At 42.7% G+C, this 18,454-nt stretch overlaps 1 protein-coding gene across 1 annotated transcript in view; it reads left to right on the top strand.

Annotated features, from left to right (window-relative positions):
• The window catches only part of SAXO1 (stabilizer of axonemal microtubules 1), a 95,513-nt gene that overhangs the window by 69,956 nt on the left and 7,103 nt on the right, over window positions 1-18,454 (top strand). Inside the window, exons 2-3 of the mRNA XM_045468666.1 lie at window positions 2,830-3,009; window positions 12,312-12,514. Of these exons, the coding sequence (XP_045324622.1) occupies window positions 2,830-3,009; window positions 12,312-12,514 (383 nt within the window). The remainder of the gene's footprint in view (window positions 1-2,829; window positions 3,010-12,311; window positions 12,515-18,454) is intronic.

Raw genomic sequence — 18,454 nt, 5'->3', positions numbered from 1 at the left:
TCCACTTAAAGGAACATTAGAATCTGGGTAGAAGCTTGTTGCCATATTGAAATTCCCTCTCATGATACCGTCACAATGTAGTATTTTGCTATTACATTTATTTTCTTTAGGAATAAGTCTTTCCACTCTTTTTTAAAGTAAAAAAGTAACATTATAGACAGGGGGGCTATATAAAAACAAAATTTTGCTGGTTTAAAAAACAAGGGCACTGGAGAGGGAAAATATTGCTATGCTTGTAGAGTCGATTTTATTGCAAGTGCCTGAATCTAAGTTATTCTTAATAAAACTTTGACTTTTCTCTCAAAGAGTGTGGGTGAATAAAATATATCTGCAAAGGCATTTTTGGTAGCCAGCAATTCTTGGCTTTTGATTTGAGGTTTGTAGAAACCCTAGAATGATAGGGTTCTAGTTGGGCTCAGATTGAAAGCTCAGATAATTGGACAGACTGTGAACACACAAACAGTAATAATATCTAATGTTTACATATCATGGAATATGGTTATTTTGTTTACTATGCAAACACAACAATTATCTCGAGTGGATGGAAGATTAAAGCACTCATCAACTTATGTACCTATTATTAGGGCATATTTTATTAAATATATAAAATGTTAGATGCATAATCACCTTTGAACACAAAATGCCAACACTGTGCATTTTGAAAAAGGAAAACTAAACTTTTATTGCACATATTTAACACTGCAATTCAGATATTCGTACTATAAGGATGACATATTTATGGAATATTTCCTTATGAATAATTAAGAGAATCTAAAATATTTACCACAAACCCAGTAGTACTTCTGTAATAACAGAAATGAAAACTAGGGTGGCTGGATGGCTCAGTCAGTGGAGGCTGCGACTCTTGATCTTGGGGTTGTGAGTTTGAGCCTCACACTGGGTGTAGAGACTACTTTAAAAACTTAAAAATAAATGTGGCAAGTTTACGCCATCTTAAGGCTTTTCTGATATACAAACCTACAAATGTGAAGAAAACAAACAGGGATCTCTTTAAAGGTACTTGTTAATATGCAGTTCTAGCCATCTGAACCGTACAGGTATTGATCATTTTCTCTAGAGCTTGGGAGGTTGAAGAGAAGTACGTAGTAACAACAGTGGTGGCAGCCACATTTGTATAAAGGGTTGAACTTACAAACAACAGGAATAGCATGCAAATTGTTGCCTGGAAAATAACTTTAATTAGAATAGTGATGAGTTCTCTGGAAGTCCGTTTCTCTCTTCCCCTGTTCTTCCCTTATGTGCCGCCTCAGAAGTCTGTGTATTTTAGTTTCTCTAATTAAAACCAGTGTAAAAAAGTTCAAAAATCAGCTATTCCTTGATATAACAAAGTTGGAAATCACTCACATACAATTTTGGTGATGTGCTGGTGCCTGAAGATGACAGGTGTCCCAACTGGTTTGTAAGAATCGTATGTGGACATATGAATAGTTGATATACTACTTAGGTTTTGAAAGCTCAAAGAGCTGCCCTTTGTCTAGCAGTAAGTAGAATAATAGGGTTCATTTATTGCCATGCATGTAAGATGGGAAAACTCACCATAAATTATAACTTCAAATTATTTTCTATCATCTATTTGTGTAATCCTAGGGTCTCCCTACTTCTCTGCCATCTTAACTCATCTATTTGTGTAATGAGGCATAACATTTATTGAATCATTTATTTATGTGTTTAATCATTTGTTCAGTGACTGTTTATTGACAGTCTGCTGTGTACCAGGCAGGCTAAGGGGCTGTAGCAGTGAACAAGATAGAAAAGGTACTGAGCTTGGTAGATGAGACAGATAATGAACAAACTCACCAACAAACCTGCTGATGACAGATAGCAATTAGTGATGGGAAAGGCATACACCAGGATGAGAGAGAGAACCTTGTGCCAGGGGTATGGGCGTATGGAAAATAGAAGATAACCAGTGGAAGTCTTTCTATGGAAGCAAGAGTTGAGGTGAGACCTAAAAGGAGAAATGAGCCAGACTTTCAATGTGAAACAGGTTCACGTAGTCAGTGGTGTATAGTGTGCTTGGAACTGAGGTAGTTTTGTTCTTCGTGAGGTCACTTGTATGGGAAGGTGATATTCTGAATTGATCCAGGAAGCAGCCAATTTGGAAAGGGTTAGTGCACAGCCCTGGAGCACCCTGTCCGGTCAGGGGGTGAGCCCCAACTGCTGCGGGATTGGGAGGCCCAGGGAGGTCTCAGGGGAGGCCAGTTGGGAGGAGCACTCAAAAGGCTCCGGGCCATGATGATTTACCTACCATGGTGTGGAAGTATTTCATTTTTATTTTATTTATTTTATTTTTTAAGTGTATTTATTTGAGAGAGCACGCATGAGTGAGCATGAGCAGGGGAGAGGCAGAGTGAGAGAAGGAGACAGGAGACTGAGAATCCCAAGCAGACTCCATGCTGTCAGTGCAGAGCCCAACGTAGGGCTCGAACTCATGAACCATGAGATCACGATCTGAGCTGAAATCAAGAGTCAGACCCTTAACTGACTGAGCCACCCAGGTGCCCTGGAAATATTTCAAATTTAAACAGGCAGTATGGTATCTATAGTGGCTGAACGTCAGTCATGCTTGTGTATAATTTTATGATTTTAAGGGATTTTGATGATTAACCAATTGCAGTTATACATCATTAAAATTTTTTTTTGGCCACTTGATAGTTTAGTAGAGAAAAGGAAAGGTTGAGTTCCTGTTTTCAGTGCTGGCGGTTTTGATTTTAAAGGCTGGGATCCCATTTTGAGAAGGTAACCTTGTTAAACTGTACATATCCTTTCCAAGAAGGGAACAGACCTAACTTTATGCCTTTTTTATAGGCGGCATCACTGTCCACATCTCCCTACCAAGATTTATGATAAAATAGAGAAACCATGTCTTCTCTCCGAATACACCGAGAACTACCCTCTCTATCACTCTTACCTGCCCAGAGAATCCTTCAAGCCTAAGCGGGAGTACCAGAAAGGGTCTGTGCCCATGGAAGGTTTGACCACGTCAAGGTGAGTGCGAGAAGAATAAATATACGAATGCACACTAATGGAGTAATGTCAGTGCTGATGCACAATATTAATATAATGTGCAGTATTAGTGCATCAATATGCAGTGTAATAGATGCTATCAAGGCCTTTAATGTTAATATGTTGTATCTCAGAAATGAAATTCTGCATTTATTAGCCAGCTCAGTTTTTTTTCCACTTCTTCTTACAGGGAAAGAATTGTTACTTGCTGGTGTAGAGGTGAGGAAGGCTAAAATGATCTACCTAGCAAAGGATTGGAGGTTAAGTAAAGTATAAAGGCATGAAATGGTGGGGGGTCTGCTTCTGAAAAGAGAGTTTTGGCTTTGGGTGCCAAAGCTCCAGGTCAGGTTGGGTGGTGTAGTGATAGTGGTAGTAGTGAAAGGAAACTTGGTGATACAGAGGGAGCTCTTTGGAAATTATGCTGTAGACTTTGAATTGAGGTCCCCGTGAATGTTCTTCAAGAATGAACAAAGACTACGGTTGACCCTTAAACAACTTAGATTTGAACTGCACGCGTCCATTTACATGTAGATTTTTTCCCAATAAATACAGTACTGTACTGTGGGTGTATTTTCTCTTATGATTTTCTTCATAACATTTTGTTTTCTCTAGCTTATTTATTTTACTTATTAAATTTTTTTTAATGTTTATTTTTGAGAGCGAGAGACAGAGTGTGAGTGGGGGAGGGGGAGGGGCAGAGAGAGAGGGAGACATAGAATATGAAGCAGGTTCTGGGCTCTGAGCTGTCAGCATAGAGCCCAATGTGGGGCTTAAACCCACGAACTGTGAGATCACGACCTGAGTCAAAGTCAGATGCTTAACTGACTGTGCCACCCAGGTGCCCCTCTAGCTTATCGTATTGTAAGAATATAGTATATAAGACATATCACACATCAAATACATTAATTGACTGTTATTGGTAAGGCTTCTGGTCAACAGTAGGCTATGAACAGTTTGGGGGAATGAAAAGTTATATGTGACTGCATAGGAGGTCAGCATCCCTTACCTCTTCATTGTTCAAAGGTGAGTGGTATTTCCTTTTAAATTGCTCTTGACTTCCAAACTCGGATTCTTTAGAGAATCCAGTTTAGAGACTGAACCACCTGGCTCACAGTGTATTAGGATTGCAGAAGTATCTGTATTGAGAGGGTGGGGAAACTGATCAATTTCAGGTCTGTTCTACATGTTGTAAGACTAGCAGAATCTGCCATTGACAACTTGGTTAATGGCCCCTGGGTGGTGACCTGTGATTGGTGACCCAGTGGAGTAGAAACACCTTTGAGTGCAGTTGGGCAGGGTCCCAGATATATAGTTGGTCCCCAGATGAGACCTGACAGAGGGATGCCTTCTCTGCCCCTGCATTCCTCTTCCCTACAGGGCAGGGTTGCTGGGAGGTACAGATCACAGAGTATGTAAATTATTCCGGCACAGCGCCTGCACATTACAGGACGCAAGGCCTGGTAAATTTTCTTCCTATTGCTCCCCTGTTGCTCATAATTTTGTGCTTTCCTAGTAAAGGTCCCAGATGACCCAGGTGAAGCAGAACAGCTCTAATTCATTCTGCCTCCAGGTTTTCCCCACACTAGGCCTGGAAACATCCTCTTTTGAGATTGTGGCATGGAGGCATGAAATATTCCTACAAAAAAGTGCTATGTTCTAGATCCAAAGGAAGTCCATGTGTGGGTTATAGGGCAGAAAGACCCATAAAGAGAGAAATGAAGCCAACAGATTCCTGAGTACGGTGGGAAGCAGTGGAGAGGGGCAACCTGAGGTGGGAGGGAGCTGAGGGCCTCATCTGATGTATGACTTGAATCAGATCACTTTTATGCTAGACAGATATCTTAATATGATTTTGTTTAAGCACAATGTTTCTGAGTACTAAAAATATTATATTCTATGCAACCTGTTTTTCCAACCTATGGCTTCTAAGACAATATGAATTTGGGATTCATTTTACCAAGAAAATAGCAGTCTTAGAATTCTAAGAGTCTGAAGACCACACCAAGAGATGTGGACCATTCCCAAGCACTGCTTTTCCTTTTGAGAAATCATGGTCGTTGCTGATGAAAAGTCCTAGGCATATGTATAAGAGACCTGTAATGGGTAGGAAAAGATGAAGGTAGGCTTGCGGAATGGCTTGCAAATATCACATTGAGCTTCTAGATGCTGGTCTCCTCTCTTCCTACCCAGTTTGCAGGAAATCAAGAGCAATGTGTGAAATGGAAAATGGAAAGTACAGGACAGCTTCAGATATTGTTGTGTTAGAGATATATTTTCTGTCCCGGAAATACAGAAAAGGATGCTTTGAAGGTTGGATGTTGAAGGTTGCTCTTTATTGGCTGCCCACAAGCTTAGGAGGATGAGGACAAATCCTTATTCTGGGGCAGGAGCCCTGCCCCATCACCTAGCAGTGAGGTCCCCAGATGGAGCCCACATGCCTTCCTTCTCCCTGACGGTGCTTTGCTGCAGCAAAAACTTCCCCTCTGACCTGTCCTAAGGTTTCCTTGCTGCATGTCACCTAAAGCCATAAACATGTCACCCAGAAGGTCTCTCTGTCTCTGCCAGGTTGAGAGTAATAGTATCATTCATGTCAAAATGTGACCAAAATGGAGGACTGCAGATACTGAAAGAATTTCCAAAACAAGTTGTTAATGACCATAAGGGCCTTAAAAAGAAAAGGTAGAAGGATCAAGGTTACCCTTGGGAAGGAAAAAGGGCAGAAATGCTTCTCTCCTCCCCTTTATTTCCTTCCCCAGATAGAGAACCAAGGGGGAAAATCAGCAGAGAGCATTTCTTCCCTTGCCCATACCTCAACTTCATATCTCAGCCCTGTGCCTGCCACGCTGGGCAGTAGTTTTCAGAGAGTGAGAGTAAGACTATGTCCCTGTCAGGGTGTATTTTTTTAAAGTTCTAATGAGCTTTTAATAAGATAAATTATCAAAAATCAAGATTTTGACCAACCGTGTTTTCCGAACTATATAAACTTAGCAGTGGCTCTGGTCAGTATACTTCATATACAGCAGAGCTATTCCATATGAGGAAATGCAGAGGAGTCATCTGGATGCTCTGCCAGAGGCTTCTGGGAGAAGGGATGGGTCAGCCCTGCGTTTGCACCCTGCTATATCTGCATGGACTGTCACTTCTCTGCCCTTAGAACTCTTATTACCTGAACTTCCACCCACTTCTCTATATAAAGTCTGACCCAACTTAGTGTCTGAGATTGGACATGGGGCTGCCACCTGCTGAATGAAAAAAGTCATGTGGCTCAAGGGTTGGCTGGGTTTGATGATTAAGCCCAGACACAAAAAACACCTGGTTTCTGGAAAGGTTATCATCCCAGCATGAGGCATGATTACAGCTGCACACAACGCTTACTGACTGTAAATCTTAGGGATTTACAGCAGGTGCCATAAGAGGAATGCTCATGATTTTCAGCCCTTCTTAATATGAAGCAGTTTCTTGCAGCCCTTAGTGATTCTCTTCTATAGGATCTGCCTTTAGCTCGGATAGAGTGGAGATCAATTTATGAATAAGAGGTTTGCACTTCAAGCCTCATTTCCCTTTAGGCATGTCACCATGTAAAACACTTGGGCCCCATTTTGGGACATTATTGTGTTAGCTAAGGCAGATCCCTAAAGATGGCAGAGTGGATAACCTGAGAAGAAAGAAGTAAGTCTTCAAGGTGGTATTACATCTTTATTCTAAGGGGAGTGGAACCATGGGGAGAGTGAACGGGAGGCATAGGAAAGAAGATGGAATGGGGTTCTGACTTGATGGGTTTGGCTTAAGGTCAGAGGGCAGGGAGCTGGCAGTGTGGATTTCTTCATTTATTGACAAGACTCTTGGTTAAACTGAGTAGAGTTAGGGGAAAGGGCTAAAAGAGAAAAGGCATTTGGAGTCCTCTCTAAATGCCAGGAAGAAAGCAGGAAAGATGGTACTGATCCTAAGTCTTTCCCTACTCATTGGATTTTACATGTTCTCCGTTCAAATACGTACTTTTCTTATACCCCTGCGGATATACTTACAGCCCCTGTAGTTTGGGCCCAAGAATTAATGAAGAAATGCAGAAATAGGGCTCAGCACTAGACTTGCCTGGGCAATTTCAGAGCCTTGGATGTTGTGTATCTTTGATTAGATTTGGAAACATTTTGACCATTATTTCCTCAAGTACTTTTTCTGTCTCTGAAGTTCTGTTCATTTCTTTCTGCCAATCTTTTTTTCTCTGTTTTTCAAATTGGATAGTTTCTATTCATCTGTCTTCAAGTTCACGGAGTCTTTTCTCTAGCTTTATTCTGATATTAAGCCCATCCAGCGACTCTCTTATTACAGATGTATATTTCAGTTTTAGAAGTTGCATTTCATTAACTTTAGATAGTTTCTCTTAAGAATTTCCTACCTTTTAATTTTTTATGACCTTATTTTGGTTTTTATAATTTAGCATAGTTAGAATAGCTGCTTTAAAATCTTTGTTTGCTAATTCTAACATCTGGGTCTGCTTGAAGTTGGTTTTCGTGATTCTCTTTTTTTCCCCCTGGAAATGGGTCACATTTTTCCTGTATGTATGTCAATGAGTTTTGGATTGATCCTGTACATTGTTAAAGTTACATTGTAAACACTCTGGATTTTTTTTTTTTTTTTTACATTCCTCCAAAGAACTTATTTTATTAATATTCCTTTTTTTTTTTTAAAGGCAGATAGGAGGTAATTTGATTCGATTCAAAATGCAACTCTGTGTCTTGGGTGACAGCTCCAATGTCAGTTCATCAGTTCAGTTCTTTGGCATGGTTGCTTGAAGTCTGCCTCATACATGTAAGGTCAGCAGGAGACCTGGGTCCAGTTTATGTACAGAAGCTAGAGCTTCCTGTCTTGGGTTTTCTCCTTTCCAGGAATTTTTCCTTACTTTCCAGCACCTGTGGTTGCCTCAAACTTGGTCCTCTGGTTTTCCAGTCAAAGATGGGAGGTTTTCTGTTCACATTATGGCTGCAGCTTGGCACGGCACAGATTGAGGCCTGCTTTCAGACTGCAAACTCTGGGAAACCAAAACAAGAAACCCGCTAGAAAATGGAAACTTACACAGAGGCTCGTGCAGTACTAGTCCCTTCTTCTACCTGTGGGCTTTGCTCCAGAATCTGCCTATCTTGTGCTCTTTAGTGCTCATAGGTAGTTGTTTTTCATATTTTTGTGCAGAGATGATGTGAAGTGGTGACAGATGTTAGCTTCAGCTCTAGTGGGCATTGAGGAGTTGAGAGAGTAGGGCAGGAGACAGAGACTGTGTAACTTGAATCCTGGAGGCAGGTTTTTAGAATCCTGTCTGTCACAGCACAGAAAAGGAGGGCTCAGTGTGTCCTTATCAGGATCAGGGGCATGAATCAAGCCCTGTGAATCAGCTGTAGGATCTTTCTCAGTGTGCTGGGCTGGGCTCTCAGCCTGCCTGTGATGACATAATGGTTTCCTTAGAGGGTTCCTTTTAACCTTGGGAAATGTTTGAATTCCATGTATGAAATAAAATCAACTGACAAAGAGCCAAACCCTGTAGAGGGGGGGATTGAGAGAGAGGACAAATCATGAGGAGGAGAATCACAGAGGTCAAGGGAGAGTGTTAAAAAGACGAGTGAAAGTATAGATGCTGTTAGGATGGTTCAGGATGATAATGACCTAAAGAGCAGTGACTGGACTTGGAAACCTGGCCTGGGCTAGAGGGAAGGGTTAGCAGAACTAGATTAGATGGGAGGGTGGGTGGGAGGTGAGGAAGGCAAGTCTGTGTGTAGACAACACTTTCTGGAAGAAAGAGGGGAGGGGAGTGGACTCCATTGAGGGTGGTTGTATCACTTTAGTTTTTTCCTTTTAAGTTAGGAAAAACAGAAGAATGATAAACTACTGAGAAAAGAAGCCAGGACAAAGGAAAAGGTTAAAACACAGATGAGTATATAGACAGGTTCCTGGCGGCTCAGTCAGTTAAGTGTCTGACTCTTGATCTCAGCTCAGGTCTTGATCTCAGGGTTGTGAGTTCAAGCCTCATGTTGGGCCCCATGCTGGGTGTGAAGCCGACTTAACAGGTTCCTGAGGAAGAGGGAGGGGATTTAGGATAAGGATGAAGGGATTGGCTTTGGGCAAGAGGAGCAAATCTTTTTAAAATGGATTCCATTTAATATATTGATTAATTGGACACACTAACAAGTACTGAAGTTTTTGGAGATAAACATCAGTGGTTAAAAAAAGTATTACATGGCCTCTTTATCACAGAGAGGCCCATTTCCCATTTCCCAGGCTTCATTTCCCATTTCCAGGCTTAGGGCCCTAGTTGGTTGTTACGTTATTTCTTCTTTCATTTTGTCAGACTCTGGTCAAAAATCTTTCTTTAGCTTTGCGTGAGGATTGGAGGTCAAGTTGTTATGACTTTCCCAGCAGGGCCACTTTAACCTTTGCTTAACTTGGAGGTTTAACTCTTGGCTTTCCATACTATATAACTTTTATGGCTGCGCACCTAAAAAAGACTTAACATCTTTGACCAATTTTTTTCTTGGTTCATAGTCATAAGGGGTACAGGGACTAGGTAGGGAATGTAAGACAGGAAGAAAGGGGGGAGTGTTCTTAAATAGAAAAAAGCTACTAAATTTGAGCAATTTCTGGGAAGAATAAAATACTTTTCTCTTACATGACCTTAAAGATTGTAAGATTATGTGAGATTGGGGACATGCAGTTATGTTGTGGTTAATGGTAGATTTCAATGAATGTTCTCAACATAAAAACATAATGAGGGAACACATATATTCTGATCAAATTCACTCTTAGCCACAGTAAATATTTTTGCATTGGATATAAATGAGTTACACTTTAAACTTAAAACTTTACCACTCTTCAGAAGTAGATCACCCCCTGCCCCCAACTCCTGCAAAGATCGTTTGCTTTGTTATAGCTGATCAGGAAATAGGACCATAGGTGTACTTTCACAAAGAAACTTGAATTTTGTACCAGAGAAGGAGATTCAGTTAACAGTTTCATTCCTTAAACATGCTGAGCAAGGATTTTACTGTATCAGCTCTTATCTTTGAGTAACCAACTTCAGGATGACCCATGAGCTGGTGAGTTTGGTTGGTATTTATCTGCTCTTTTCCTGTGGAAACAGCAGCAAGTAAAGGCATTAAGCATATTTTCATTGTCCTTGAGCTTGGCAGCCCTTGAAGAAAGGTTCTCACAACCTCTCTGAGGGGAAGGTTGGTTCCCTCGCTAGGAATAATGGCAGAAGAGGATGTCTCTGCGTGAAGGGTCCCAGAGCATGGCAGGCCTGTGACTGGAAAGCACTCCTGGCTGCTTTGGGGTTGGGGGTGCTCCATGGGGCAGCTTGGGCATTCAGCTCTGTTCCTCCTTGCTTGCCCTGGATCTCGCCTGATACTCCTTCTTGGAAATGAAGAGGGCTGAACCCTTGGGCTGCCGCCAGTGAACGTGGGTTTATGTGGGGATATGTGGTCTCAGGCTGCCTCTACCCCTTTTGGGGGTGAGGAGTGCTCACCTCCTGTTGGGAGCACACTTTCTGATGAAAGTCATTTTGTGGCTCTGTGGCCTGGGGCTGCCAGTCCTCGTTCCCTGCTGCAGTTGGTTTAGTATTAAACAGACACCAGCATGAGGCACTTGTACACTAAAAAGAGTAGAAATGAGGAACTGACCCTTGGATTCTTGTTTAGCCTGTTCCCTCCATAAGCCCCAATTTACAGAGTCAGCTTCCAGATGCGTTGGGTCACTCAGCTTCCTCTTGCTGTTTGCCAACATGCGGCCCTTGGGAAGGGAGCCCAGGCTGAAGACCCTATAACTGCTGCTGAGATATATTTTTAAATCTACTCAGAGGGAGTTACTGGGAGTTCAACTGAAGCATCTCCCATTTCCCCCTTAGAGCCCTAGAGAGATGAATTCTCCTGCTTCCTAATTCCCTCCTCCCATCCCACCAAGCCCCTTCCAGGCCCCAGTTTGGGTTTATTCACAACCATGTGTATAATTCATGCAAGACAGGTTACAGTGGAGCGTGTTACCTTTGTTAGTCAAGCATGGCTCAGTAATGCTGCTCCAGATTTTGGCCGGGAAGTAGGTTTTATTGGTGTTTGGGCCTGATGTTTTCCTGTCCGGAAACCTCCCCCTTCCCTTGGCGAGGTTGTTTTGGCAAGCACCGTCAGGGAAAAATCTCCCTTCCACTTGTCCACTTGGATAAATGGGTTCCAAGCAAAAACAGGCTGTTGTGTAAATCAGAAGCCCTTTGGGGGGGGGTGGGGGGAAATGTTTGCTTAAAAGAGTTTGTACTGAGCAGTGGGGAGTCAAGACTGCCCTACCAGACAGTGCAAACTCAAGCTGAGCCCTGGTTTTGCCAGGATCATTCCTGATGATGGTACAGTTAGCATCTTGGCAATTTTAGAGCTGTGGGATATTCTGGGAAAAGAGTGTTTCCTGTGGGGTTGAAGACCATCATACTTTTTCTGTCCTATTGTTTTCATACTCCCTGAAAGAATGGGAACACTGATGCCAGAGAGCTGAGAAATGAAAGACTCTGTGTCTCCATTTATTGTACTTTTCTGCCCTCTAGGTTTTCTATAAGATCAAGTAGAGGAAGGAGATCAATATCAGCGGGAGAAGCTATTGGGAGCACAGATGAGGAGGTTGTGGTACCTGCAAACGAAAAGTTATTTCCCCAGTGGAGAGAGGAGGCACAGAAGAGAGGCCTTCAGAGTGGTTCAGTGTGGTCAGAGTAGAGTGTAGATCGGGGTGGAGGTAGGAGATGAGGTTGCTGCGGAAGGCAGGGGCAGGTCCAGGAACGCTTATATTCCATGCTAGAAAGTCTGGCTTTATCTGGAAGATTTTTCAGCAGGGGAGTAAAACGATCCCATTTTTGTGATCTCATTTCAGGGAGTTTATTCTGGCCACACTACGGGGATTGACATATAATTGGTGGGAATGCAGTAGGAAGTCCAGGTGGTAAATTGTCACATGATCCAAGTGAGAAATGCCTCACTTGGTCTAAACTAAGGGGGAAAGACAAACTGATGAGGTGGAGGGAGGCTGCACTTGGTGAGTGATTATCCAGTGCCATGATGGGGTGGGTCCAGGATGACATTCAGTTGTCTGACTTGGGTGAGAAGAGAATGGTAGTGTCTCTTGTGAAAGTGGGAAACAGAAGAAGAAGAACAGTTGGGGGACAGAGTAGAAGATGACTTCTCAGGAAACGTTTGTAGAATTGGGTTAAATTGAAACCCTTGTGAGTCTTCTTCTGGGTCAATGGCATGTGCTTATTTTCCTTTTAGGAGAGATTTTGGGCCTCACAAAGTGTTACCAGTGAAGGTCTACCAGCCCGACCAGTTCGTCCCAAGTGAAGAGAACATGGATTTGCTCACAACGTATAAACAAGATTACAACCCATACCCTGTCTGTCGAATGGACCCCATCAAGCCTCGGGACAGTAAATATCCATGTGGTGACAAGATGGAGTGTCTGCCTACTTACAAAGGTGAGAGGGTGCTTGAGCGGCAGGTTGGGGAGGGATAGGCTGAGCCTGTTTGCAGGCCAGGGAATGTGTTTTACAGGTACACCCTTGGTGCAGGGGTCGGTTGAACTATGTCTTGCAGGCCAAATCTGGTCCGTAGCCTGTTTTTGTAGAGCTGGAGAGCTAAGAATGGTTTTTAAATTTTCGAATGATTAAAAAAAAATGAACAGACTATTATTTTAGGAAATGTGAAAATTATATGAAATTCAAGCTTTGGCATTCCTAAGTACATTTTGTTGGAACACAGCTGTGTTCATTTTTTTACACATTATCCGTGGCTACTTTTATGCTATAGCAGTGAATTTGAGTACTTGTGATGGAGACTGTATGGCCTGTGAGGCCTAAGACCTTAATATCTGGTCTTTTATAGAAAAGATGTACCAACCCCTGCCTTAGCTTGCTGTTGGAAGTCTATGCTGGGAAAGCGCTTCAAATTTAAGCTAAGTTAGGTTCCATCGTCGATTGAGTGATTCATTCATCCATTTAAAAAATTATGGAAACATAACGTACACACAGAAAAATGTACAAATCTTAATCATACAGACCAATGAATTTTTTTTAAAATTAAAATAAATTATTTGAGAGAGAGAGAGCGTGAGTGAGGGAGAGGGGCAGAGGGAAAAAAGAGAATCTTAAGAAGGCTCCACACTTAGTGAGGAGCCTGATGTGGGGCTCGATCCAGTGACCCTTGGATCATGACTGAGCCGAAATCCAGAGTCAGATGCTCAATTGACTGAGCTACCTAGGTACCCCCAGACCAATGAATTTTGAGTGAACACATCCCTGTAAACAGCACCCGGCTCAAGAAATACAACATTGATCCCATGTAGGATAGAATCATTATTCTGACTTTTAAAACCATAAATTAGTTTTGCCAGTTTTGTACTTCATATAAGTGGGATTGATTCACTCTTTATTGAGCATCTGTTACATCCCAGGCATGCTATTAGGGTCTGTGAAGGAAGTAGAATCTGCCTTAACTTAATAGTCCTGTAGGAGAGACAGGATATGGACGGTAGGTACAGTGAAAGTAGTGTGGTGGTCACTCTATGGAGCACAAGCCACAGGCTGAGACCACAGGAACCGAGGTCAGTTGGTAATCCCTAACTCTTCTGCTTATGATGCACATGGTCACATGGTTGCCCTAGGAATATGTGTTTAACCCTTCATGTAACATGTTTGTGGATCCCTGAGTGACTGGGATAATAGTTGCGTTTATTTATCCAAGCCAAACACTTAGACAAGGGGAAGTGGAGAGGCTTGAGGCAATGTAGGAATCCTCCTGAAGCCCTTCCAGCGGCTCTCAATCTATCATTCCAAAGGCACCACACATGGCCGAGCTTCTCTGCTTCTTGGAAGAACCTGGACTCTTGACATTTTGCCACCTCATCTTTCGTATTGTTCTCTTTCTTCCACTCTTTTGTTGTCACCTTCTGCCAAGCTACATTTCGGACATTTTCATACCCTGAAATGGCTCCTCCTTTATGCACTTCATCATCCAGTGCTTCCAGCTTGCTTTCTTAACTACTCCCACCAAGACAGTTTTTGGCCTCATTGGGATCCCCTGTCCACTTGTGCCTCAGTCTCCCTTCTCCCCATCAGCCCCTCCTGTGTCTGTACTCCCTGTAGCCTATTCTGTGGTATATCACTGCAAGCCTATCTTTTATGCCTTCTCTCTATTGTCCTTTTGTTGCTTCCTGCCAGCAAAGCCCTAATCCTGCCTGTTCCACATCTACATCTAGGCTTATATGCCTGAGCATGTCTCCAATCTTATCCACTTGTATCCATTTTCCACAGAAAAGAACCAGGGAGATCTTTTAAAAATGGCAATGTGAAGGGTGCCTGGGTGACTTAGCCGGTTGAGCGTCTGACTTCGGCTCAGGTCATGATCTCATGGTTAGTGAGTTTGAGCCCTGCATCAAGCTCACTGCTGTCAGCACGGAGCCCACTCCTGATCCTCTGTCCGTCTCTTTCTCTGCCCCTTCCCCACTCATGCTTTCTCTTTCTCTCAATAAACAAATAAGTAAAATGGCAATATGAAGGGCTCCTGGGTGGCTCAATCAGTTAAGCAACTGACTTCGTTTTGGCTCAGGTCAGGATTTTATGGTTTGTGAGTTCGAACCCTGTGTCGGGCTCAGCAGTAGGCAGCTTGGAGCCTGCTTGGGATTCTCTCTCTGCCCCTCCCCCACTCGCTCTGTCTGTGTCTCTCTCAAAAGAAAGAAAGAAACTTAAAAAAAATAGAGAAAAAAATGGCAATGTGATCTGACCCCGTCTCCACTTAAAATTCCTCAAATAGTTACTATGGTCCTTAGGATAAAGTCCCAAACCTTTACCAACTCCTCTTGTAGTACCTTGTAGATTTTGGCGTCTCCTCCCAGTGCCATTTACTCTGGCCGTAAGGACCTTCTTTCAGTTTCTTCCCTGCATTTCTTTTCTATCTCAGGGCATGTTGCACATGCTACTGCCTCTTTATAAAGCCCTCCTCCCTTCCCCTATCTAGCACTCATCCTTCAATAAGCAGTGGAAACATCACACCCTTCGAAACCCTTCCAGACTTTCCCCAATGCCAGACCGTAAACATGCTGCTAGATGCTCTAAGAGTGCCTGGTGCACCTCTGTTTTGTAATTCAGTGTGTAATTCTATTCATTTTACTTAACATTTGTCTCCTTGGCCAGGCTGCAATCTCTAAGATGGCAGGGATCTGTCTTTTTCTTTGCCAGTTACCCGCAATAAAGCAGGCACTGTCGTAGAAGCTTTACAAAGAAGTTATTATAGCCAGGTGCATGGTGCAGTGGCATTTTTACCTCTACAGGACTCATTCATCTCCCTTTTCATCCAGGTTTTGCAGAAGGCAAGAAAGGGGGTACTATAGACCCTGAAGAGACAGAAAGGAGGCACAAAACTAGAGTTAACCCTTATTTCTGATGGGACAGGGAGCAGGAACTCTGATAGGGTACGTCCAGCTACAGACACTCCTTTCCTTCATATATTCCCTATGAGCCTCCTTGATTTATGAATCTTCATGGAGTTAGAGGCTTTTCAGTACAACTGCCTGCTCAGCTCAATTCCCCCTTCTCACCTTGCCCCAGGTGTAGAGAGTGGTCTGGGAGTGAGAAGTGGTCTTTGCCTACCCTAGAGGTTGGCGAGGATGGAGTTATTTAAAGAAAAGTCCTCCCTATTCATCCTGACAAAATACTCACCACTCAAACACACCGGAAAAAACCCAACCTAGTACCTGTGTTTAAATGTCCCATATTCTGGGGCGCCTTGGTGGCTCAGTTGGTTAAGCGTCCGACTTCGTCTCAGGTCATGATCTCATAGTTCGTGGGTTCGAGCCCCGCATCGGGCTCTGTGCTGACAGCTCAGAGCCTGAAGCCTGTTTCAGATTCTGTGTTTCCCTCTCTCTCTGCCCCTCCCCCATTCACACTCTGTCTCTCTCTGTCTCAAAAATAAATAAACATTAAAAAAATTAAAAAAAAAATAAATGTCCCATATTCCTCCCCTTCTCTAGATAGTTATATCTGACATTGCGCTCTGCAAACCAGAGAGTAATAGTCCACTGTTAAAACTGAATCATAGTTGACTTTTCCCTACTGACAAAATTGAGAAAACCCTATTTTCTTTTCCGTGTAAAGAAAATTCTGACACCTATTAACTGCTTACCTACTTACACAGAATTAATGAGCAAATACTAGTTAGGTATCAACAGGACTGCTCAGAACCAGGCATACTCAGATGAAGGAGGGGTTTTGTTCTGGCTCTGTGTGCACTTGGGGTTGAAGTTGGTAGTTCTCCTCTGAAATTCAGATTTATTTTTATTTTTATTTAAAAAAAATTTTTTTTACCGTTTATTTATTTTTGAGACAGAGAGAGAGCATGAACAGGGAAGGGGCAGAGAGAGAGGGAGACACAGAATCTGAAACAGGCTCCAGGCTCTGAGCTGTCAGCTGAGCCTGATGCGGGGTTTGAACTCATGGACCGTGAGATCATGACCTGAGCCGAAGTTGGATGCTTAACCAACTGAGCCACCCAGGCGCCCCTGAAATTCAGATTTAAAAGCAATTCAGTATGTAGCCAAAGGAAATGCTTTTGTAGTTAGATTTGACCCATAGGTGCCAGTTTGCAACTTATGTGTCTTAATAGATTTTTAGAATAATACTTACCATATTCAACTAGTTTAAGTGGTTTATTTGTTGTATTACTCCCCTATGATATAGTGGCTTCCAAAACTGGGCCTTGACCACCCAACATCTGTATTCTCAGCATTTAGCACAGGGCATGGCACAACAAAGGCATTTTTAGTGAAGAAAGAAAATGAATGAGTAGTTCTGGACCATTGTTTACAAGGGCTCCAGGTGACACGGTTTGGCATTAGATTTACACAAATCCCCACCCAGCCTATTACTCTGTGGGTCCTGGCTAAGAGCAGGAGTGAAGCTCAGGGAAGACCCAGGACATTTACTCTCCCCTTGGACCAGTCCTGCATAACCTCATGCCTGTGTGAGGGGGCCATATCCTTGCCTTATCTCTTTGTGTGTCACCTTTCCATGGCTTGTTTGTCTCTTGTAGCCATTTGCTGCTTCAGTAAGTCTTTCTCATAGCAACCTTCATGGTCTCATGGGCACATATCGATTCTCCTTCCAAAGGAAAAGAGAAACCAAAGTCCAAGGTCATTAACTATGTGTATTTCAATGGGGGCCATCTATATTATATGTTCCACTTACTGTAGTTCTACAGGAAAAATAGGCAAACTTTTTTTTCCTTCTATTATGGCCAGCACCTTTACTGGGGTCCAGCAAACCGCCATTAAATATGTTCCAGCAGCATTTGGTTGTAATTTTGACATTTTCAAAACAGTGTGCAATTGGAAAGATTGAAAGTGTAATTACTTGATGCTTAGCTTTACGTTTAGGTAAGTTTTTTTTTTTTTTTTTTTTTAAGACACATTATTGAATGGAATCTCTTTTAAATAGATTCTTGCCAATTACCCACATGACACCCTGGCCCTGAAGGGCTTTACTGATGGCTTTTCAGGCGTGTAAATAGTTTGTCATGTGGAATTCTGAGGTTTTCAAGGTCCTATGGAGGTTTTTTGTAATACATGTTGGGTGGAGGAAGTTAGGAGGTTGGATAATAATGTGGTTTCAACTGTATTGTTGGGGATCAGAAATCACATGAGGCAACTTTCAGCCTTGGAACCTGTTTTCTTAACACTTCATCCATCACAGAAGAGGGCCAGAAAAGCCCTGTCCTACCCACCCCCACGTACCTTGAGGCAGTGTGTAGGCATCTACAGGTAGATGCCCCCATTTTAGTGAGGCCTGAAGTCTGAAGGGGGAAACATGTGGTTTATATTCAGCAAGATGGTTCCCTCTAAGGCCCCCTAATGCTTTCAAGATGCTGATAGAGCCATTAATGGCTCTTGGAGAAAGATTAGATTTTCAATTAAAATGAGGCCAATTTAAAATAAATAGTTGGTAGTATTATTGGCCTAAAATAAACTTAAGAGTGTGCCTGGGGGTGGGGGTGTCAGCACTTCCGGAGTGGTGGAGTGAGGAGCTTAGTAAATCCTCTTCCCAAAAAGCAATAATATAACTGGACCAAACAATAAAAATCAACCATTTTAGGGCTCTGGAAATCAACTACAGGCATACAATGAATTGAGAAGCATTTATTTAAGAATAACTGCTAAACCATCATTACAAAAAGTGGGAGTTTGTGGTGTTTCATCCTGGGGCAGCTTCCATGACCTGTGCCCCCATGTTTGATCTGCGTGGTGGTTCTGCCTGGGTAGGCTGTGCTGTGAAAACTAGCAGCTCTCCTGTCAGCTGGGGCTAACTTGATTTGGAGTACAATATGTACCCAGGGGTTTCAGTAAAAACAATACTGATCTCAGCAGCAAC

Source organism: Leopardus geoffroyi, chromosome D4, assembly GCF_018350155.1.
Source record: "Leopardus geoffroyi isolate Oge1 chromosome D4, O.geoffroyi_Oge1_pat1.0, whole genome shotgun sequence".
Taxonomy (NCBI): Eukaryota; Metazoa; Chordata; class Mammalia; order Carnivora; family Felidae; genus Leopardus; species Leopardus geoffroyi.
This window is presented reverse-complemented; position numbering and strand designations above follow the sequence as displayed.